General features: G+C 36.0%; 1 protein-coding gene across 2 annotated transcripts in view; it reads left to right on the top strand.

The window, feature by feature from the left end:
- Nucleotides 1-5964: 5964 nt before the first annotated feature.
- The window catches only part of LOC149790157 (uncharacterized), a 37400-nt gene continuing 17121 nt past the window's right edge, over nt 5965-26243 (top strand). For both annotated transcript variants that reach the window (XM_089972149.1, XM_089972148.1), the window contains exons 1-5: nt 5965-6022; nt 10067-10117; nt 11123-11166; nt 23021-23048; nt 26192-26239. In XM_089972149.1, coding sequence (XP_089828275.1) covers nt 6004-6022; nt 10067-10117; nt 11123-11166; nt 23021-23048; nt 26192-26239 — 190 coding nt within the window. In that variant the 5' untranslated portion in view covers nt 5965-6003. The remainder of the gene's footprint in view (nt 6023-10066; nt 10118-11122; nt 11167-23020; nt 23049-26191; nt 26240-26243) is intronic.

The raw sequence follows: 26243 nt of genomic DNA, 5'->3' as shown, positions 1-26243 counted from the left end.
AAAAAACCACGTCGGATGTTAATTAGTGCTGCCGCCAGTTTACACTTGACGCAGGTCAGTAAAACTATGTCGCTATCATTCAAGGAAACAAAGACATATTCCATAGGTAATGCCATCCTCACTAGTCACGGTACCGATGTGATCACCCGTGCTACGCCTTGGTGTATCAAGCAAATATTTATGTGCTTCGGGTCTGTGAATTTCATTGGATGCAGCGGAAAGCCACGGCACCCAATCAAAAGTAAGTTGCTCAAATTTGTATACATTTCCTATAGAAAAAGGGAGCATATGACATGAATGGACTGTTAAATAAGCCATTTTCCACTGCCTGTCCTTGTTTGAACAAATATTTTTCACTCAAATACACATGTAATGGCTTATCTATGTTACATAGTCATACATTTGCTGTTGAACTTATAAAGTATCTTTGTTAGGTCAGTTGCCTCCACTATTTTCATCCGATACCCAACGCATCACCCTATTGTTTAGTTGGCATTATATACTAAGGGAGGCAACTCATGAAATCCAATTGATGTTGCTAGGACAGAGCACTAATTATATGTCCGATCTGCCAAGGTGTAGATAGGGTTATCATATCGATATCTTTGCGAGCAAAGATGGAGTAATGCTATATGCAGCACATGCATGGCATCCATAATATATTTATAGTAAAACTACTAGGCAATTTTGTGCACGTAATTCTGTAAGACGTAATAGCGTTAGAATATACAAATTTCAGCCGCTATAGCTATGGCACTATGATATTCTACCTCTGGAAACAAATGCTCAAAATTAAAATGAGCTAGAATGAGTAGGATGAAATAAGGGTATGATATATGCACAATGTCACCACATACAGCATTAACCAGTTTCGATATGACGTATGCTGATAAATTCCACTTTTAATTATAAAAGATTTGGATTGTTTTATCGTTCTATGACACGTCATCGTATATGTGTTATTTAGATACTGGGCAATTTGAATAATAATTCCTCCACGATTAACAATATTGGCTAAATCGGATGGATGTATTTCAGACGTTCAGACGTAAGTCCAACACCTACTCATTGAGGCTCTGTGGCTCCAGCCCCAATTAGTCACCTTGTACGATATGAAGTAGAGCACATTGCGTGTTCTAGATACGAGAGCCCTTATGGGAATTAAATAAATAGCATGACAATCGAAGTTAATTATTGCAACTTCAAATATTTCAGAAAATGTATCAACAAACTAAGTTGAAAATTATTTCTTTGTTTTAAATTTGCAAACTTCACAGTGTTTATATTGGGCCATGTACCAGCTGTGTTCATCCTTGGTAAATTAATTCTTAGTCAAGCTATATATCGTATGCTGATGATAACCGAAAATTGTTTACTTTGTGTAAAATAAACAGTCTAATATATTATTAGTACTCACTATATATTTCCTTCTGCATTGTATGTGCATTGCAAATGATCTAATATTCACCTTTCGTCTATAATTTGATTTTATCGCATAACATATTTAGGTTCAGTTTGTCTCTTGCCTGGTCTTGAGCTAGTAATTAGTGGAACGTCAGATTCTTGATAATGACGGAAGTAGATGGGTAGGTAAATCGTTACGAAATTGAACATAAAAGTATCATAGAATGTACTATAGTGACAGGATTCAGGTGACTTTGCTTACAGCTGAATTACAGAACTGAATTAAATCCGCTTTGCGAAGTCAAAACTTAAGCACACATAATTTACACATCCCGCGTTCTGTGCGTACAAAATATATCCAAATTAAGCACACACATATTACACATCCCGCGCTCTCTGGGTATAAAATATATCCAAATCAAGCACACATAATTTACACATCCCGCGTTCTGTGCGTACAAAATAAATCCAAATGTATGCCTGAATATATTACGTATTGACCATTCGTACCTCACGTTATATGACAAGTCAAGCAAGTTTTATGATATTTCTCAGATAATGCCTAGATTTTTGGTAATAAAATCGTTCCTAAATTTGCAAGCAGTTCTACCTTTGTGTGAGGTGATTTTGTAGCTTTGATTTCGTTCAACCAGTGTCAACCTGGATGGCTGGGCCCAATAGTTTGGGTTGATCACAAACTTATACTATTTTGGGCCAGGTTTTCTCTTGTAAATCTGCTGATGCCAATGCTAGTTTTTGCATATGTGTTGTTTTGATTTTTTATTATTTTTTTATAATTTTTTTTTGGCTTTTTTCTTTCTTCTAAATCAGTTATCGCTTTTTTTGCTGTTGGCCATTGTAGCCTTGGATTTGGACCAGCGTATATTCTTTCTTATTTCTGAGGTTAAATTAGTGGATCCATTTGCTAAGTTGCATCACTGTGCGGCAAATTACGATGGTCAAGGCTTTGTAACGCCTTAAATTCTTAACGCCTTGGGGTCAGCTTAGAGGTCAATGCTTGCTTCATCATTTTAAACATTGCAGGATAAAACGATGCTATCTAGGAAATGAAAATAATCACACTAGTTCACCAGGAACTCCTATAATAAAAATTCTCTTGCATATTTAATTTTAAACATTGCATAATGTCCTAATTGTTGGCTGCTATATTTGTATTCTTCATACTTGTTTACTAATGTATCTGAAAATTCTTGATATTTATAGACTACCAGCTAGAGTTGACATTTGGTGCATAAATGTTCCGATTAATTGTTCTTCTTTGCATTCATAATATTGCTTCCTGAAACTTTGCAGTTATTATTTATTGTCTTTTAATGTTGTGTTTAAACCAAGGTATACATCGCACATAATGTGGCAGGTGTTTGCTAAAGGACTGGCTGATTCTTTCTCTTTCTCGTATAGTTGATTTTCTAAACACCAAATATTTTCAGTAAGTTTCATCAATTAATATAAATCAAACTAAAATGTAGTATTGAAACCCAAATACCACACTTTATACGTTCAGAAAAGAACCTTCATTCCATCCTTTGGCATATGGTATTTTTCTCATCTAAAAGGTTATTGTAGGAAATATTTCAAAATTCGATTTTCTCAATTCACCTTCAAAAATCGTACTATTTTGCATTTACTAACTACAAAGTTTTCAACAAAGTCTCCTATTCTTCAGAGTAAATGGAATGAAAACAAAGCATCCTATCGTAGCTACTCGTCCCTTTATTCAAAAGACCGGGAGAAAACTGGAATTCAATTGCAATTCCCTTGGTAACGTCTCGGGCTATATAAAAGATAGAGCGACACTTCTTTGCTGCAGCCATACCCAACTATCTTAACTATAACGAAACTCCTTAAACTATTTTAGCATTGTGAGACTAATAATATGATGTCGCGCTAAATTCCTAGACATTACAAACGCATGATGTTCTCGTGTCATCTATGAAAGCTATTATCGACCGCTGGCTGACAAGCAATGAAATGGTAGATAAAGCAGCTAAAACTACCTTACAGTAATCTATTTCCGAATGGACGCTCCTATATACTGACTTAAAACATTGTATCAATCAGCATATTGGTAATTTTTGGTGGAATATTAAAAACAAAAACACCAGAAACAAAACGTAATAACGTTAAACTCATAACTGGACTGTGGTATCTCTCTGTAGAACGTTTCGGAGAAACATGTAAATGTTGTGCCTATCAATGTTGACACACAAACGCAATTGCCACATGCTTACCATCTGAATGGTTAACTTCGATCGATGTTTGTACCCTGTCGGTGTATTCTGAGGATGGAGAACTTTCTCATCGTGTGTGGAGTGCCACCTTGTGAGGCAGAAGTATTTTGACATGAACTACTTGAGGGTTATTTACGAGGACGTACTACTTGGAAAAATGATGAACTTTTAAATTCAATACGATTTATAAAACAGAAACCAACCAGGTTTCCAGTACTTGATATGAGCTACTTTTATATAACTTTATATGTACTTTATAAACTTCTTTATCTGTACATTTTATAAGATATATTTTTGTATAATGTTGTAATTTAATTGATAGACTTTATCGTTTAAAAGTTTTGCGCAATTAAATTTTAAATGTTTAGAGATAATTATATTCTTCGCACTACAGGTGCTGTAAAGCTCTACACACATACATGCATGCTTTCTCTAATTTGTGGTAAGAATAATCGTATACAGTTGGAAAGGTAAACTATTTGTTTCCTCTTAGATTTCTGACCTTTCCAAGAAAAATGTATTACCTTTCACCACCAGGAGAATGTGAAACATTGCTTATATGTATCATTTATTTGTATAAATGTATTAAATACTGGATTGGAATGGATCATAACCGATATCATGGAAGCGTTATATTATCCAGAAACATCTAGATGACTCAGGTAAGTACACAAGGGTTTCAACAGTTCAAGACAAAATACTGAGATATTGATTTCTTATCTTTGTACCGAAGAAGACGTGGGCGACGACACCGATGTTTGCCCTACTTTGCCAACGTCTTACATTCAGCGATGGAATTTAGCTGTTAACAAATCACATGAAACAATTCAATATAGTTGTTGTGGTGGTTGTTGTTGAGTTTAACGACATTTTCAGCACATGATAGGGTATACATGGCGGCCATTATTAATGGTGGAGAAAGAACCCGGGAAAACCCCAGAAAAAAAAACCGACCCAAGATAAGCTACTGGCAAGCTTTCACACATACCCACATTGGCTGAATCTGAGACTCGATCCCAGCAGACAGAGGTCAAATGGCAGTGATCCGTAACGGAGAGCACCTTAGACCACTCGGCCACTGGGGGAGTTCACTATAGTACATTTTATGATTATTTTGTCTGTTTAATTTTACACAGCCCTTGATTAGCATTCCCATATACTTAATGCATTAGCAAGAATCCTATTGTCCGCTCATTATTGGTCTTAGAGAAGTGATGGTATAATGGTGTCCCTCCAAATCAATGTATGGAGAGAGGCTCCTATTGTGCCAATGTAGCTTCCATGTTGAAGCTATAATGTGTAAAGTGCACAGCATACACCATTTTAAGTAGAAAACAGCATACAGCTTACGGCGATATTGAGCATCAATTTACCGTGTTGGTCTTGGTTGGCAATATTTTAGGCTCGAATAATTGACTTCAACCCTCATGCTTCGTATTTAAACCCAGTTACGCCTCTGAAATGTGGCACAAGCCCCATGTTGTCTCCGCCATACCGTACAAGGTTACTAATGGCTGTAAGAGCATAATCGTATAGATGGGTGTCGGACTGAAGACTAAAAGCGTCGGGTTCCGATTCGACCATCTGATTCAGCCCATACCGCCTACCATGATTTGAACTTCATGCTGTCAAACACTAAACAAAACCAAAATATATATCAATATGTAGTCTTAAGTTCTGTGAACATGACAACCTAATATCCGTTTCTTGACGTTGAATTTTCATATATAGGTGCATTTACATGCTTTGTGAGTATCAAAATGTCATGAATCCCTGTGTAACATGTGAATATATCATATACTGAGTCCATCAACACAAACGAAACAACTTCATCGAACGAACAAATCAATTCCTTACATAAAAAGCGTAAAGAACAGATTCATATGTTATAATAATATAATGCTATAAACAATATATATTATATGCAGAAGCTAATGTGTAGTGTTAACTAGGCAATGAGTAGAAATACTTCTAAATAATTCAATATAAATTCAACATGTTGAAATTTCATACACTTATGCATGTTTTGATTAATTGTTTTGGGGTTATGCTTAATGCAAATGAAGTACTAGTGCGAACTAGTTTGGCCATATAGGTCGTAATTGCATTTATTAAAGTGTGACATACGTCGTTACCATGCACTTTACGGTTGCAAATAAATATATCTTTGCATACTGTCTCCTAATCCAACACCTACTCGGCCTATCCTGTGACAGCACGGTTTCAGTGAGTCGGTGTCATTAACAGAGTTCAATGACAGCGTTATCAGTAATATTTCTATATTTAAATCCAATGCATGATAATGGATTTGTGATTCCGCACGTTTAGATAAACGGTGTTTCACAATATGGCTCAAACTGCGAAAGGTAATATCTGATTTTTGTGCATCTTGACTTGTGTATACGCATAATCGTTTCTATTCTAATTACTATATCATTCATACAATGACATATCCATACAAACAACGTGGTATCGAGAGATTCTTATATTCCGCTTGTTGGTATGTAAATGCCAAACGTAGTCATACTTTTGTGCATATGACTTGTATTTATAAATATATTTCCGGTGGGTTAGAAATAATGGCTCAACGTTGAATTCCTTTTGCCTAGTAGTTACATTCCCGTACATCGCAAGTATTTATGTTGTGCCTTGCTCTATCCTGTACAATCTTTGGGAAGGTGGAGAGAACGCATGTCGGAATGGACCAGAGCACTTGCAAGCAGGGACACCTGTAGTGTAATTTGCGCCACGTGCTCTTGTCTTGCCTACAATGACTTATAATTATCGATCTTGTTGGTGTTAGTTTAATGACATTTTCAGCACAAGATACACTATACATGACGTCTAGTAGAGTTGATGGAGGTAGAACCCAGGATAGCACAGGAAAGAATTACCGACCCACAATATGTCCTTACAAAAAATGCAAAACAATAGTTACGAGAATAGTACAACCTACCCGCATCAATAATAGATCAATAGGTAAGTCCAATGGGATAAACATGACAGCCCTGGTCGGGTATCAAGTCACAAACATAGAATTATGTTGGTATACAAACCTCAAACATATAATTGTATGCGTCTGACATTATTCATTGTGTGTTTGTAAAATTGTCACAGCATTGAATCCCGCTTGCCTAGTACTTACGATCCTGAGCATCGCCAGTCCTTTCGTTTGTCATTAGTCCATCATCTTCTTTCTTCAGTTAAGGGCACTAGTAAGCAAGAAGATATGTACCTTTACGAGCGACATGGACTCGTTATTTCTTGCAACGAATTCTAATTCTAGGTTTTGTTGGAGTTGTTCTTATTTTGTTTTTAACGCTACTTTGTAGCACATGATAGTCTACATATGACCCTCTAGAATATATGGTGGTGGGTGAAACCCGGAAACCCCAGAAAGAATCTCCAAACCACGAGGAGCTACTGGCACGCTTACATTTTTCACATACTCACATAAGCTCACGCCAGTCATTCTCTCTCTCTCTGTATATTTGTCTGTCTTTCTATGAATATCCTGGACCACTCCGGTTTCGCCTGTGCCTATAGCGTCAAACTTGAATGCTTCAGGTTGCCGGTTCGAAATCCGACCGACTCATACCAAAGATTTATAAATTCGTACTAGAAGATACATCGCTAGGCGCTCAGCATTAAGAGGTAAGTGTTAAGACAGGTCACCCTTGTGTCGGGATTATGTGACCTGGTAGGATATGGTCCCACATGTCTGCCGCATGATTCCACATTGTTAGACGACATTATAAACTGCCACACTGTAGACATCGTAGCGATATGACCGAAAACCTTTTAAAGCTACTATACAAATCCATAATCACACACACTCTATATATCTATCAATATAATCTATCTATCTATCTATTCATCCATCCATCCAGCCATCCATATATATATATATATATATATATATATATATATATATATATATATATATATATATATATATATATATATATATATATATATATATATATATATATATATATATATATATATATATATATATATATATATAATGTCAATAATGGATGTAATAGTACATTAACCTCCCCGCTCAATGTATAATGCAATTTCCAATTTGTAATTTCTTCAGTAGAATTAACAGGACAGTCCTGGTTTGGTCTGAAGTCTGAGACACTTATTTTACAATTCCGATGCTATAACACACTTAGCTTTAGCATCTCCCAGAAAAGTCGAGAGAAGTAAGAGGTTAGCAATGGAATTTAATGGAGTACTTTATTTGGTAATGGATGAACATTTAGAAGCAACTGTATTTGTATGGGAAAACATGAACGAGTTTATTCTGAGTAATACCACAAGACCTTGGGAATGCAATATTATTCCGAGTACAAGAGCTCATCTTTCCAAAACAATGGCAGTAACCTTTTTATTATATACACATTTTTGTTTCCTACCAAAGGTCTAATAACAAAGGAATACACTACCAGAAACAAAATAGCTGAAATTATGTTGTATTTCAAAATAATTATACAACCGTACATTCATCAATACACAATAACAATATAAATGAACAAATATCACCAACCAGACATCTTTGAACTTTGTCACACACTAGTTTAAAACATATTCTCCTTAAAACTGAAATTTGGAGTCATATTTGGCATGAATCAGCATTGATACAAAATATTTCAAGTTGATTTGGAAGTGGGTGGGTTTTGATTTGCTGTTGATTAAACCCAATGATTTTCTGCTTATGATAGCGTAGATTGATTGGGTAAATTCAGTGCAGTAAGAAGAATGCGATTTCCGTTGAAATGTAGACAAAAATTACAGTAAGAATTCGGAATGTATCAGAGTTTCAATGACATGGACTATGTCACTCGGATTTGCAGAAATGGGAAAGTACATTTTGAGGAAATAAAAGATGCATACATGTAAGTATATTGATTAACATTCTTAATTTTAGCTAAGTAAGATATGTTTATGCCCTGACCCTTTCATGCTTGCTGGTGAAGGAACTCCAGATATAACCGGTATCATACAGCGGGTGTCTTCTATCACTGCCTACCATTGTATCAAAATAGTTAAACGGTGTAAATCACAAAGCGATGGTGTGTAACAGTATGTTTAGCTAGCGGAAATAAGTTTTTTGTCGTCCTGGCTTATTGTTTCTGATGCTCTTAGCTTCCAACATCATTTTTGTCTCGAATTTAGTGTCTTGACTGACTTGTAAAATCGTGTTTCTCCGATAAATACACGATAGCCTTTGGTCTCAACATGCTTTTCTAGGATATTTATACAGACCCTAGTGAGCACTGATCATAGTCTAACAGTCTTATTGCCAAGCGATACGAATATGGCTCTTAACGAACTCTTTAAATTATCAGAATGGTATTATAAATTACTGCTTCCCTCGCTTGTGTCGTTGACAATGAGAATATCACATTCGTTCAATTGCTTGTTTCAAAGTTTCGTTTGTGACTCAGTGAACTCTTCCACATTTTTATCTTTATCATCTCTACTTTCAAATGGACGAAATAGCTTGTTTAATATATTTAAAGATGAATATAATCAGCCAAACCGTATACGTGTATAAAGGTGTTCAATATCGAAACAAATGCAAAATTATCACGATCAAGAACTGAGAAACAAATGTGGGTATTATAGATGCAATTATTGTACACTTAACATGCTTTGGATTTATATGCCATATCACTATTAGAATTTGATGATTACACCTATTTTCTAGAGAAGGAATACTTTTATATATTTTATACAATAACAGTACATCTGCGATATCCATTATACTGACGTTGAAGTGTTACTTCTCTTAAACCAGTTAAGTTACAAAGTGTTATTATTAGAAGTTCATCTTGAAAATAGCTATTTTTGAAACTTCACTCAAAAGAAACTCTATCTATGATAGCAAACCTATGTATGTTAGGTATTATTTAATTCCATAAGCAAATGATACATTATGCAGTACAAGTCGTGCTTTAAAGGTCACCTATCTGCAACAAGAGGGCAAACAGCATCTCCTTAAGCACTGAATAAAACTTAAGGTTCTCTTCACTGACGTAGTTATGATATCAACAGCCAAATATAAGTTTATATATCATGTGACCCATTAGCTGTACGCAAATTAACATATGCAGGCCAGATAGAAAAATTCCTAACAAAGGTTAGGCATTCTTAGTTAAATGATTCTTTGAATTAATGGTATACACGTGTTGAAAGAGATGTACTTAAAGGTTTGATAAAGGAATTGATAAATCTTTTGAAACTTTCATCCTTAATTCAATTAAACTGAATATAACTGAAGAAACAGCAAATCCTTAGTGATGCCATTCAGAAAGTGTGTTCTATTCATCCGTGAAAATGAAAATGTATATATGTAATTATGTATAATTATCCAATAAACATTTGCTTTCTTCCAGAAATCGGATTTCTTTGGGCGTTTTGCGTATCCTGCTTATTGATTAATGCAGGTGAGATATATAGAGAAATGTAGGTAGGTAGATATGTTAATTAACAGGAAGGTATGTAAATGTAAGAAACATATTATAACCAGTAGATAGTACTATAAAACATACTTTTAAATTCTTATTAAATGTGTTAACTTCACAAACAAATCTTTGTGTGCTATGTTTTCCACATCGTAAATTTAAGAAAGTAGGATTTGCTTAGTGATACGATTCGTTCAATAACCTCCCCAGATAAATACTAAGTTTAGGTAATTTATTGGTTGCTGTTCCCACCCATTCTTCTTCACATAAAAGAAAAGTCACGAGGACATATTTTCAATTTTTACATAAACTATGTGGAACTACTAAGACTAGTATAATTGTTATTTCGGTGTCTGTAGAAAGGATACATTTTAAGTTTGAATATGTATCGGTGAATTGTTTAAGAAACTTCAGATTTTATGTAATTTGCTCTCTTTTTAATTTGAAACAGGATGGACACATAAACCTGGCAGAAACATCTTAAAATTCTCAAGTTAAGAAAATATGTAAGGGCAACCTATCGCAAATTTGTGTGAGTTAGCACAAAAGATCAATCCACCTATTTATTGGTGACTGCATCCATAATTCAGTAGTCGATTTGAAATATTTTTCAGCAAATCAGATTTCTACACCAAGAGAGCATTACTCGCAGAAATCTAGAGAAATCGCAAGTTTGACATTGTAATTATTATCATATAATATGAAGTAGAAAATAATGTTTTTTCCTTTTTATATCATCAAAAAAAATTAAAATTCCTGGTCTTGAGGATATCTCCGATGCATGTGGTCAGTCTGAGAATGTTCATTGCCAGCTAAAGCCATATATTTTTGTAAACTGTGCTGTTACTTCAGTTAAGGTTATTGTTTACGACCTCTACTTTTGGATTGTAAACTGGGATTCTAAATTAATGGAAACTGAATTTATTGAGGTGATGCTATTTATAGCATATGTATTTTCTTCTAATTTTGAATTCATCTTCTCAACAGATGAGAGTGGAAAAAGATTTTTTTTGGACCGTTTAGGTGAGCAGGTATGTGATAGCTTTGACTTCAAAGTAAATTCTCTAATTAAGATTCATCAAATGTTTAATATCAAAGCCAAAACGTTGGACAACGATACCGTCACACGCTGCTTCCATATTACCATACCATCGAAGGAGGAGGGAACTACTTTGTTCGATGTATCTTGGTTACAACGGAACCAGCGTGAGTATCTACGCCATATGCTCACTTGATATAGCAATGGAAATGAGTAGCATTTTCTTTGAAAAATCTGTATCAAAAGTTAGAACAATTTTATTTTCATTCCACTGACAATATCTGTTTAAAAAAATAATTGTCAATCTTATGGAAAACCCCCACTGGAGACCTTCACAATGACCGGCCAGAAACAGTCGAAGCTTCCGGCCGAGTTATAACGATCATAGTTAATCAGCTGATGATACTTTCCGTGATGCAAACTTTGACATCTGCATAACAGCTGCAAATCATATATGTGGTATGTTTTTCCGATGCGTTGAAACGCTTTTGCTGTTCATAATAATAGTTGATTGATTTATTTATTTATTTATTTTTAACGGCGCATCAGCACTGTTAGGCTATTTAGGGCCAAACAAAATGTTATTTGTATAATCTTTTTAAAAAATTATAAAAGGTCCTATATAAACCAGCGATATAAAAGAACAAATGGTTGAAATTAAAAACGGTAAGATGGTAACGATGCAAAATAAAGCCTCCCGATGAACGGGAGATGTAAATATTCTATGTGAATGAAAAATGATGAAAAGGTATTAAAATGGGACGGTATATATATTGCATAAAACTGCACAAGGTGATAGCATAAAAGTCAGAGTTTAGAGTAAATATTTACGGCCTTCAGGAACTCTATAATACGAGTGATGTTTATAGTATCAAAAAGTTCTTTCATGTCATGCACAATGTAATAACGATCGCGCGTAGGTTGCAGGTCAAAACACTCTACCATAAATTGCTTGACAGCGAATGGTTCATTGCAAGAAACGCACTCGGGTGGGTCCTCACCTTTTAGTATGTGGGTGTGGGTGATATAAGTATGACCAATTCGGATTCTTGCAATGACTACCTCCTCCCTACGCATGGTTCTGTAGGAAGGAGTTCATTCTCCTAGAGTTGGCTTGATTGCATGAAGTTTGTTATTTACAGCATCATTCCATGATGCCTGCCACTTCTGCGGTAAGGACTTTCTGATACTAGGTTTAAAATCAGTATACGGTATTTTAAAATCAGATGGTTCTAGAGTAAGGGCCATTTTAGCAGCGCGATCAGCTTTTCGTTACCTTTAATACCAATATGGCTAGGTAACCAACAGTATATTATATCGTGGGAGACACTCATCTCGGTATTTTTGACGAGTATGTTTTTCAATAATGGATTCTCCAGTTTTCTATTGTGTAGTGACTGAAGTACTGATAGAGAGTCGGAGAAGATGATACTGTTCAAAATACTTTTGCTTGCTATATGTTGCAGAGCAAAGTCTATTGCTCTGATCTCGGCTGAAAAAATTAATGTCCCACTTGGTAAGCGTACTTGTGTTGTGTGATTTCCACAAACAAAGGCTGCAGCAGCCTTTTCCTCATCCTTTCAGCCGTCGGTATAAATTCCTGTATAGTTTCTATATTCGGTGAGAAGTTCTTGATAACAGTTGTGGAAGACGGAAGGGTTTGTCTCCGATTTTTTTCCACCGTGTAGCGTAAAAAGAACGTCTGGTTGTTTAAGTAGCCAGGGTGGTGTTTCGGAGATGGACGTTTTCTGAATTGTAGAAAGATCAATTTTTGTGCTGTCAAGGCTGGATGATATTCTAATACCAAAGGAAGGTATGGCGTTTGGTTTGTTTTCGTATAATGTTTTGTATTTGGGTTGCAAATCAGCCGAAAAAGCATGATTCTGAGGGTTTGATTTTAGTTTGAGAGCATACTGTGCGGAAAGCATTTCTCTACGATGCGATAACGGTGGTTCGATCTCTTCAACTAGCAGGCTTTCACACGGGGATGTTTTAATGCTCCCAGAGCTAGTCTTATTCCCTGATGATGAATTGGATCAAGCATTTTAAAATATGATTTTCTGGCTGAACCATACACAACGCAACCATAGTCCAGTTTGGAGCGAATAAACGTTCTGTATAAAATCCAGGATGACTTTTCTATCAGCACCCTAGTCAGTGTGCTCTACTACTTTAAGTAGGTTAAGTGCTTTTAAGCATTTAGCTTTCAAGTTCTTTTAGTGTGGAATCAATGTCAGTTTTCTGTCAAAGATTATACCTAAAAATTTTGTTTCCTCAACAACTGGAGTAGGTGTTCCATCCAGCGTGAGGTTCGGTTCATCGTGATGTCCTCGTAACTGACAGAAATGCATGCATACCGTTTTTGATTTCGATAATTTCAAACAGTTTGCATTGGCCCAATTTTGAATCTTGTTTATGTTTTGCTGAAGTTGTCTTTCAATTGTATGCATGTGCTTTGATCGATAACATATGAGAAAATCATCAACCTATAGCGAGCAATCCACACCAGGAGTCAAACACTTGGTGATGCTATTAATTTTGATGTTAAAGAGCGTCACAGATAAAATACTGCCCTGGGGCACACCCATCTCTTGCTCGTGCAGATCTGAGAGGGTAGAGCCCACTCGTACTTTGAATTCTCTGTCTGAGAGAAAGTTTGATATGAAATAGGGCAGACGGCCTTTTAGACCTAGATCGTGCAAGTCATTTAGTATCCCGTACTTCCATGTCGTGTCATAGGCCTTTTCTAAATCAAAGAAAACCGCTACTAAATGTTCTTTCTTGATAAATGCATCGCGAATAAATGTTTCTAGTCTAACCAAATGACCGTTGGTGCTACGGCCATATCGAAAGCCACTTTGGAAAGGAGATATTAAATTATTAGTTTCCAAGTACCAGACAAGCCGAGAATTGATCATTCGTTCCATTGTTTTGCACACACAGCTGGTGAGTGCAATAGGCCGGTAGCTGTTGGGATCTTTGCTATCTTTACCTGGTTTAGGAACTAGTATTACAGTTGCTTCTTTCCAGATTTTTGGTACATTACCAGTAATCCATAAATCATTGAAGAGTTTCAAAAGAGATGTTAATGATGATTCTGGAAGGTGTTTCAAAAACTGGTAATGTATTTCGTCAGGCCCAGCGGATGTATCATGGGCCTTATCTAAAGCCTCCCTAAGCTCCGATAGTGAGAACAATTGATTATAACTTTCCGAGTTGTTGGATGTAAATTTTAAACGTGACTTTTCTTTTTGAGTTTTAAGTTTTCGGAAGGCTTTTGAATAATTAGATGATGAGGATTTTTTAGAGAATGTATCAGCAAGAACATTTGCTATGTCACGTTTTGAGCTAAAATTGTTATTGTTCAGTTTCAGATGTCGGAAAGAATTGTGTTTTCTCTTTCCGTTTATTTTGCGGAGCGTGTCCCAAACTTTCTTAACAGAGGAACGAGAGTTTAAAGAGGAAACATATTTCTTCCATGATGCTCTTTTACTTTCTTTGATTGTGCGGCAAGCTTTGGCCCGGGCAATACGATATATATTTAAGTTTTCGGGCGTCGGATGATTATTACATTTTTTCAATGCTTCTCGGCGTAGTCTAATGGCTTCCTTACATTCCTTAGTGACCCAAGGTTTTGGGGTTCTTTTACAATTCGGCGAGGACTTGGGAATGGATTCTTCTGCAATCTCTATTAAAATAGATGTAAAATGTTGAATAGGGTTATTAACATTGAAAACTGGATCTGCATTTAGCCTAGTTTTACAGAGTGTTTCAAATTTATTCCAGTCAGCCTTCTTTATATTCCATTGTGGAATTACGTCATCAATTGTAGAGTTAATATTTTCAAGGAATATTGGAAAGTGATCACTGCTGTGAAGGTCAACAGCGACCTTCCATTCGCAGTTCAAAAGCAGCGAAGGAGAACAAATTGTCAAATCAATGCACGTGTATGTACCTGTTCCTGGGTGTAAATATGTCGGTGTTTTGGTGTTATATAGACACAGATCGTGTCTAGAAATAAAGTCTTCAACTTTGTGACCTCTGTCACTTATATGATTTGATCCCCATAAAATGTCATAATGATAGTAATGACAATGAATTTGTGAAGGAGGGAGTGGAATTGATCCCCACCTGCTATTGTGCTTTGGTTTTCACTATCGAGGAGATAGTAGGCCACGGTGTAACTGCCCAGATCGAATAAACAATAAAATAAATATGAAAATAATGGATGTAACAATAGAGATCTTAGCAAAGATATACAAGAAAACAACACGAGAACCTGCATACAAAATATATCGATTTAATCAATTATTTAAACAAAGTGAATTGAATATTATACATGATACACTTTCTCTTTGAAACAGAATTGCAAAACTTATGAGAAAAATAAATTAACCGTTCGGTTATACCGATAAGATAAATTTCCACATAGAATCGAGTGAGTATGTCAGCATAATCAGGTTGCTTCCGGTTCTATTGAAGCTAGTGTTGGTGACTGGTCATCGTAGCCGTATTTCTTCTTCTTCTTCTTCTTCTTCTTCTTCTCTCTCTCTCTCTCTCTCTCTCTCTCTCTCTCTCTCTCTCTCTCTCTGCAACATTTCGGTTCAAGCTTAACTTTGTTGCAATCTCCACGCCTTCCTATTGTATAGCACATGTATGAAGCTATTTTCCACTTCAAATAAATATAATACCCAACCAAGCAATTTGTTAGGTTTTTCCTTTCCGGGGATAGACCAATATTCGCACATAAAATATTGTATGACATTCTTACAACACATGAATCGTACAACGCTCAACACAATGAATGCCCGATGAACTTCGGAACTCAGGAAAAATTGAATTATGATCTTAAAATCTATAAATGCAACAAATAATTAAACATTACATAAATAATCATATTGCATGTGTTTGAAACAATACCTTTGTGCCTTTTCGTGTCTCTCTCTTTCACTGCAGTCGAATCTACCTCACTCTTGTTCCGGGTCTCTCAAATTTTTCTATACACTCATCTCTTAGACGACTTAACGAGAACCGCTTGTTATTCCTCGAAGCTATGTTCAGACTTCCTACAGAAACATAGACTGCCTTATTTCGCGAAGGAGATTAGTTAAAATCTTTATATCATTTTGGATTGCACAATGCTTCGTTTATCTTAGCCAATCACGATTAACTTTATCTACTAGCCAAAACTGCAACAGACCTATCGAAATCAGAGTAATTCTCTCTAGTCCACCTTTATTAATAACTATTCTTGAAGAGAAAAATCGTTGTATTACATTTCTATTCCAATGCTACAAACTGCCTCTGGATTGTATCTACTTTGTCGTGTTCCTGTACTTAACCCTACGTTAGCATTTCTGTCGAACTGCTATCCTATTGGAGCCCTAATTAAGATCCAATCATGCTGCCAAACAGTATATTATGTTCTTCGCAGGCAGCAATTTACGTTAATGTTAACTGCTATATATCAAGCTGATCACGATCAAAATGCTGCGAGAGAATTGAAAACTATTAGCACTTTTACATAGGTCTCCTATTGGAGAGTAAAATTCGGGATTTTCAAGCTCCAAAAGTTTGGACACGTAACCTGGTTACCACCTAAACGTCTTCAGCTGAACCTTTCACCTCAGACACCCTCTGCATATCTAAACAATTAGCCCCTACATTCTCGCTACCCTTAATATACCGTACCTGAACCTGATACTGCTCAAGAAAGAAAGACTTTCATTACTCGTCGATTTATCAACCTAGTTTGGGCAAAATAAGCGACTTGTTCGTCGGCAGTTTCTAAAAAACTGTCCATAGATGTAACGTTAGAATTTAGATACCCCAACAATAATTACCAAGCGTTTTGTGGCAGAGACCGGATTATTGCGCTCTGCAGTCGACAATTTCCAACTACCATATGCAACCAGAAGTTTTCACTATACTCTGGCAATAGCACTGCACCTTAACCACTGTCAGAAGCGTCAGTTCGTAAGACAAAGTCTATTGTCACCTCTGGAATTTTCACTACTGACGTCGGCCGTCCTTCAACGTCTGTAATGAGTGTTCACATGTGTCTGTCCAGATAACTTTCGTCTGAGCCTTCGTCCTAGTCAAATTATTCAAAGGACTAGCAATAACATTGAAGTTAGCAACATACCGACAATAGTACCCTACCATATCCAACACAGACTAAACTTCCCTCCACGTGGTTGTTCGTACCGTGTCCCTAAGCTGGGTAACGTTTGAACTATATGGGCTTATCGTGTGTTCGTTGAGGGTGTTTCCTAGGTATATTAGTTTCCTAAACCCTACATGGTACTCAGACAGCAGTGCGGTTTAGTCCTGTCTAAGTCGTTCTAAAGCCTTGCTCAGCAAAATTATATGATCATACTAAGTCCATCATATCTTGAATTTCATTTCAGACAGCTTCTAATTGTGCCTGTGGTAGTGGATATGGTTTTAATTTCACGGGATTTTCGTCCAGTAACTTCAAATTGAACTCCTCAAAAACTATCTTGCCATATTGCTCTGTGAAGACGCTTGAGTAGTCTTGGACCCCACTTCATTAAGTTACTCTGATCGTAACGTCTCTTCAAAGACGACGTCGATGTAAGTTTCTTCCCTCGACAACAGCCAAGTAGGAACTACCTCTACCAACTACGTTGTCGTGGATTCTTTAGTTACATCTGTAGCAAACCCGGGGTAGTGTTTCTCTTTCGTGACAGCGCTCAATTAAGTTGATGGGGTAGAGTTTTTCTTTGTCTCTACCCGGATATGGCAGTTTTATCCACCTTCTTCTCCGTTATAACGACAGCCCCAGCCCCTCCAAGAGACATGAAGTTTCTTCTACTATAACGGCAGCAATAGCAACACTTGTCACCCACCTCGAACTGTTGCACTCAAGCTGTGTCTCCTGGTCGGTTAATAACTATTCAGGAATACACAGACTAGACCAATCACCTTACACTGTCCCAGGCACCGTAATTGAGTCAATGTTTTCTTCACACAACGGTTTACAGAAATAGGGAGGCATAATCAGTTATAAGTAACACAAAATTATGTCATCTCTCAGATTCAAGATTTATCGTACAAATCAGGTTCATCGCCACAATCAGGAGAATCTAAACAATCTGAGGGGTGGTTCCAAGTAGCACAGGACAATGGGAAGTATTAGATGCCACTCTGATGACCCTTTTCACATAACAAACAGAACATTTGCACATCTCCATATACACGTGGTCAATGAATCTCCCTCACTAGCTTACCTGTGGTCGTTGACACACCCATGTGACTTCCGAGTAGACCCTCGTGAGGACCCTCGTGTGCCAACCTAAGTACTTCTGCTCACTTAGCTCACGTCATAATAACCTATTTAAACGCATCTGAACCTTTTCTGGAGTACTGGTGCAAGATACCCCGTTTAAACAAAACCTTCACATCGCTCACTGTCGATATCTGTATGGGCTTTTATTTAGCGTACCTACATACCTTTATAAGAGTCAAATCTTCCTGCTGAAGTTTTTTCCACATCCGCCAGGCAGAAAATTGTCTATGAGCAAAGTCATGGGTCTCAACGGCTTTGACGCTGAGTTTTTCCTCATAGGCCTTGTCTCCACACACCCCACGTGCACAGGTGTACATGTCACAGGGTTGGGCTGTGGCAACACATACATACACCCTATGGTCAAGTAGTCAGACAGTCCCAACAAATTATGCTGTTTTGATTCGGCCTTTCACATGCAGCGAATTTAAATCAACTTTCACTACCGGAAGTGAATCTTTTGATCCTGTTATCAAACTAGACCTCCACCGTTTCGAATCTGTAATCTCAAAGCTTGACATATTCACTATCCGCCAAGACCGATTAACTACGGCCGGTATCAAAAAGCACGGTTGCCAACATGTCATTTACCGTATCTACCACTATGTTCGTCAACTCTACTGTATTCCGCTTCTAAACAGTACACTGAGTTGCCGCATTGATTGTTGTCGGACGATACTTTATACAATCCTTAACGACGCGGCTTTACTTGATGCAGACATAGCATAGGTGAACTCCTCTGCGTCCGAGGGACCCAGTATGTGCCCCTCGGTCTTCCACATCCAGCAGAGATGATCAAGGCTGCAATTACTAGGCCCTAGGCTCCCACTATTCTGACCACTCTGTGTTTAGGGTGACCCTTGATGGCCTTCAGGAGTTTGTGAATGTCAGGTTAATCCACTGCGCCACACGTGTTTCGACGGGAGTTCGCGTTTTGTAATGCTCGGCCATCACACTGTTATCTTCTTAGCTCGAGAACTCTTGCTCCAATAAGGAAAGGATGAAATGTTTCAAATATATACTTAAAACATGCTTAGTTAACATCTCTTTGTGTATACCCTCCAACGCTAGCATCGTACACGTCATTTTTATCCACTTATCAAACTTTACCCGTTCTCGTGCATGACATTGAGCGCGCGTTTCTGTAATTTGTTTTGACGACTCCCTGAAGTGTTTTCTGAAACTTTCAGCCATCAACTCATGGTATCGTAACAGCACTCCATTTAGTGCGTCTCAGTCGTCACGTCAGTCCGCGTCATAATTTGGTAAACATCTTTATAGGGTCCCTGCAAGAATACGAGATTGCTACGACGTTGATAGCTCATTGCTTTTTTGGGTATCTGATAAACCAGTGCCAATTTGGGTCAAAAATTTGTCAACCATTTCTTCCTTTGAGTTGAACGTGGGCATGGTAATCTGTACTGGTCGTTTGTCTTCAGCTCGCCTATTTGTGGGTCCTGAACATTCATACAGTCCGTCACCCCTCCTTGACATGAATTCGATCCTCATCATCCCCATCGCTAACGCCTGTTTGTGTTCCCGAGCTCTTTCCCTGCATGTAATCTGGCTCTAACTCGAGTCTTTTCTCGTTTTCTCGATCCATTGCTCATCGTTCCAGTTTTCGTTCGGCTGATTGTCTTTCTCTTTCTTTTTCTCGCTCCACTGGTTTTCGTTCTTTCTCTAAGTTTGGTGCTTGTCTTTCTCTTTCTCTTTTTCTCGATGCGCCGCTTGTTGTGCCTTGTCTTCTCTAACACTTCGCTCCACATCTTCAGCTAACTTGGCCCTTTCGTAACTCAACTAGTAGCATAACTAGTACTTATGGACTTAAATTCACCTACTAACTGGCTGTCGCCATCTAGTCTAATTGAACGGTGTCAAACGAACTAAGTTCTCTACCTACCCTCGTTGTACTGGCCTATTCAGTATAGCTCCTCACATAATTACCTAATAAAGTATGGCCCTTCCTAAGGACTCACACCATAATGTCCCTTTCACAAACAATCAATACATGATAAGTACACAGTCAGAATTTCTTCCCAAAATTCAGCTTAAAGCTTACACACTAAACAAGGCACAATTACTATTGCGGACTTACTTAACTAACGCTTTTTTCTAGTAACTAATGAGGTAATTTCCCCCCTGAATTTCACAAATTCAGAATATGGCCCTTTCTGCGCAACGTACATAAAAAGAGTAAAGGCACGTATGAATTCCTCAAATTGTATCGTTAGAAGATGAAAGAAATAGTAAAATATTACTGCACGTATTAGCTACCAAAGCGAAATTGTCGTAAATAATTGTATCCTAACTCTAATCCCATACAAGTGCATCTGGTATGAAGCAAATATGTGCAGTCAATGTTTTCGAAGGTATTCGCAAATAATACAATTACTTTTTCAAAATCCTAACACCTGAGAAGTAATTATTATGACAGCATTACGATTTATGCAAATGTGAGGTGACCAAAAACACACTCAGTACAAGTTTTGCCTGCTTTTTGTTAATGCTGCAATATTTCAAGAGACTATAACACGGTATATTGCTGCAGAATGGTTTCTTTTCTCTTTGCCGCCTTTTGTAACAATACAATCTTAGCCAACTATTTCTTAATTTTAAGCTCTATTATTTGAATCCTTAAAGTAAATTAAACTAATTATGTGAGACATGTAATTGAAGAGTCTAGTGACCCCGCAAGTAGGCACACTAATACGTCTACTAACCCTTAAATTCCTAACAAGTATTATATTTTATACAACGATTTTCCTTATTTATCATCAACTGAATGCTTAATAAACTTCATCAATTGATGATATCATACATGAACTGGAGTTGTCACCGAAACCAATAAAACGTACAGATACAGAATAAATGAAAATCTGAATAACATAAAATAAAAACGACAGAGATTTACAAATGAAAACTATTATACAGATTAGCAATAATTTACTAACTTTTCGAAATGATATGGACCATAGTTTGCATGCCATGAATATGAACCGAGCTTGCAAACACTTAATCTATCACGTTGTTTCAGGAGTAGCTATTATCCGGATGCATCCAAATGTTTGTACCATGGAATTTTGACGGATCTAACATGTGAATAGCATTCGTTTAGATATGCCGGGCACGTACATTCTGCATTAATGTTGATTTTGGGAATGTATACTAATGTTTTAAAAAAACATCTAAATGATGCCGAAAAGGTTCACAGGGTGAATAGGAAGGGTGTGTTTACATCAAATAAATATGGATTTTCAACAAGTATTTCAGTATGAAGGTGCCCATATTTTAACTTTGTCTAGTCCATCTGCATTAGTCATTTATGGAACAATATTCCATGGTTTTTAGTATCAGTTTAAAAGAAAACGAGAGAAGATGAAATTGCCTCATTTATAATTCATGCAATAAATTTCGTAAGAAATCATTATACATTAAATTATCGTACAATTTAGCTTCTTCATCTAGGTACTGCATTGAAGGAGCGCTATTGGATCCAATAAAATCAACATTGGAAATTGTATCGGTTGTTGGGAACGTTGTGCTTAATAATTAATCTCAAAGTTATTGAAAGTTTTTCCCTTGACCATCTACTTATTTCAAATACATATAAGCATATATATATATATATATATATATATATATATATATATATATATATATATATATATATATATATATATATATATATAGATAGATAGATAGATAGATAGATAGATAGATAGATATATAGACAGATACATAAGTGTCGTGTTTCTAATAAAATTAGTATTATGTATGACATCTACACTAAGCGTTTGCTTGGAACAAGGATCAAGTCTAATGTTCGTATTCAATATCTACATTTAACACAAAAATCGTACACGTAAACACATGTCTCGGTAAAGTAAAAATAAGGTGATTTGTCCATGATTATTTGAAACTTTGAAATAAAAATGCAATATGGACATTTTTTACATCATCTAGAACTATATGTTTTTCAGTATTATACTGATTAGCTGGTGTGTTGATGAATATTTTTGAAATACATTAATATAAAAGAAATAGGCTTTGTTGCTTCTCCCTCTATCCCAGTAGGTTTCATCCCTAGTCGGATATCGGGTTACTGCGCATTCCCGATTCCAAATCTTCTGTTAAAAAGAACATAGTTAAGAAATATGGCATCTTTCTTGCATACAATTGGCATTTTCTTTGCCAACTTTAAGTTCATTCTTGAAGTTTGTCTCACTCTCACTTTTGTAAAATTCAGAGGGTACTTAATTAATACACGGAACATGCAAAATACTGTTAGATATCATAGTAAAATAATCCCTAATATAGATAAGTTATAATTGAAAACAAAATCAAATAAAAATTGTTCATTGGAGGATTTGAAATAAATACGATGATATAGGCCTAAGTTCTCCATTGGTTCAATACTAATGGTATATTTCTGAAACATCATTACGTAGCTTTTGTAATGAAGCATACATCATTACATTTATTTTGTGATTCATAATATTTTGATAATAAAATTGTTACATTTTGTTTCATTTGTTAGAGCTGCGAAAGTTTTACGGAATACAAAGGTACGTAATATAACCTATATACAGATTCAATGACATAAATACGGAATAATATGGAAAATAATGGAAATTAAAACGATTTGCAGACATACATTTGACGGGCATTTAGTAGGTACATCACGAAAGAAGATAAACGATTTTTAACATACATTATCAAATATACACTTCTAATAAGAATTATATTTCTGTTCAAGTGCAAGACGACTTACTGTGTCACTGAAACAAATTTGCTTTGGTACGTTTATTATTAATAGCAACGAGACCATATTTATATAGTCATGTCACATTCATATTTATTTTCTGATGGCATGTAATATGTTACACATTTTATCGAAATCTCTCAGTAAAGGGAAACTGTGTGTAAATTTATGGAACAGGAGAAAACAAGCACTTCGAGTTGAAAGAACCTTGCGCTCGAAGTTAAACCGAGTAATCTTCAATCTTCTAAGTCGTTATAATAGCATTTTTGTACTTTCAACAACCGTTGTGTATATTGTCACACGCTCCCAATGTAATTACCTGACAGGAAAAGGTCCACTCTGCAAGTTCCTTCGCTTGGTAAAACACATATACTTATGATGCATCAGAAACTCTCATCTTGTCTCTGAAGACTAAATAAACATACTATTTCATATAACAATATATTTGCTTTTGAAAACAAAAACAAATACTTTAGACTAACAAGTCTCTCCATGGTCATAAAACTGAAACAATCCGACTAATAGACAAGGAGAGATAACGAGAGATATCGGTGGTAAATATAAATGTGATAGTAGCATTGATAACTGAAACAATGATTTGTATGGACTATATATAATGTTATACAATTACTTTTGAATATCCTTGATCTTTTAATAGTTTCAATTGGCATATTTTCCACATACGCGCTGCAAATTAGGATGGTCAATAACGAATATCAATACCTGAACTCTTGCGCACCTAAACGAGGATTATATTAAGCAAGGAACAGACCAACTAAATAACAAGATGGCCGGTGTAAAATGTGGGAGTGGGTGATATAAGTATGACCAATTCGGATTCTTGCAATGATTACCTCCTCCTTACATATGGATCTGTAGGAAGGAGTCCATTCTTCTAGAGTTGGCTTGATTGCATGAAGTTTGTTATTCACTGCATCATTCCATGACGCCTGCCACTTCTGACGTAAGGACTTTTTGACACTAGGTTTAAAATCAGTATACGGTATTTTAAAATCAGATGGTTCTTGAATAAGGACCGGGTAAGCAGCGCGAATCGACTTCTTTATGGATCCCACACATCTAGTATTTTAAACAATTACATAATCGCCAGTATTAAAAATATAACATAGATCAGATGTACTTGCTTTAAGGCAGCATGCACGAATAATGCCCCTTGTTTGTAATATATGTTGTTTAAATTTCATTACTTATATGTGCATTGGAATTTACGAGTTTGAAGATGAATAACCATGACAGAGACATATTCCATCATAATTTTCTTCTTGCACCTAATGATCAAATAAACCGTATGCCCCTTGAGAGAGACACAGATATTTATACGATTGTAAATCTCTGTTGTTCACTTTCCTGATGACATGTTACTCGTGTACAAGTGCAGTACCATATCCATTTTCGGTTACAACAATTAAAAGTGCATATGGCATAAGCAAAGAACAACAACTATTGCCGCCAAAGTACTGGAAGAGTAACATGCATTTTAAAGAAAATTGTATTTGTTGGGAATGGAGAGGTCATTATACTTGCAAAGACAATTAGACAGCATTCAAAATGGTAATTCCTGGTATATTACGTAATGTAGTCTATATGGATATAACTATTGTGAATATTTAAACCCTGAAGGAGTATGGTATGTATTTTCATAGGTTACATTTACTGTCATATTTATTGATGTTTCTCTCTCTGACAAAATCTGCAGCAATGTGGTAAAAGAAACACACGAAGAGCTGAACTTTCTTTCACTGTTTCTCATATATCGGACCACATTTTATTTTGATCACGAGGTGCAAGAAGAAAAATACGATGGAATGCATATGAATCCTACTCTCTGTATCTCTCCTGCCCACCCATACCGCCCACAAAAACCCTATCAAATGGAAAAAAGCTGTTTCGTGTTAATAATGCCATTTCCCTATTGATGGTAATATGATAGTGATACTTTGAACATCTATGAATACGGAAGTTATTATAATGAAGTTCCTCTCACTATCGCGAGTTTCATTCTGTATAATACTCAAATGCTCGGGTCACTGTCATTATATGTAGCTTATATGTACATAATACATTTAAAATATTTCGTGTGAAACAAATTCGGTACTGTTAGTTAGGTTTAAAGATTTAGACTGGAAATGTTGCTGAGTTATAGATAGGATAAAAGTCGCGATGCTGTTCGAAACGAATTTAAAAACACAATCTGAGGTATTGATCTGGTCTCGTCTTATACTCAAGATCAACATATATATGGATAGAGGATGTAAAATGTGCAACATTTGCTTATTCGACTTATATCCGAAGCGACTTATAGGCCGGCAAATACGGTATATATATATATATATATATATATATATATATATATATATATATATATATATATATATATATATATATATATATATATATATATATAATGTTAACGAGAAGGTTTCCGCTTGTGGGGAGGAGAGATACAGAGACAAGGATGCATATGCATTTCATCGTATTTTTCTTCTTGCACCTCGTGATCAAGTGATATGTGTGTGTGTTTGTGCATGTCAAACACGTTTAACGCCTGTTTTACTGCTAGAAACAGCAATGTTATTCCGTTGTGAGAATTCGTATCAAAGATTATAAAATAAAAAAATTGCAAGTGAATGACCAAGTACGTGACAGGGACATTATGATTACATGGTAACTTTCACTGCATATTGTGCACCAATGGAGTTGAGCAATATTTTTTATAAAAGAAAACAAAATATATTAATAGTCCAAGCCGTATAGGGACTTGATTATATTCTCTTCTAACTGATTTTGGAGTATATTACCTAATAAATTAAGATTTTCCAGATGTAACCGTGATATAATTTAGTGGAAACCTTCCCGTTAACATTATTTTGTATACATTATTTGTAGACAATAATCAGTCAAATACCATAGACATTTCTCTTATAGAGCTCCTTGCTTTAGAAAATGATGGTCAGTGTCATTCCCTTGTCTCCGGTAA

The sequence above is a fragment of the Sinohyriopsis cumingii genome, chromosome 10 (assembly GCF_028554795.1).
Source record: "Sinohyriopsis cumingii isolate HCF-2022 chromosome 10, ASM2855479v2, whole genome shotgun sequence".
Classification (NCBI taxonomy): domain Eukaryota; kingdom Metazoa; phylum Mollusca; class Bivalvia; order Unionida; family Unionidae; genus Sinohyriopsis; species Sinohyriopsis cumingii.
Note: the sequence above shows the minus strand (reverse complement) of the source record. Positions and strands in the feature narration are given on the sequence as shown.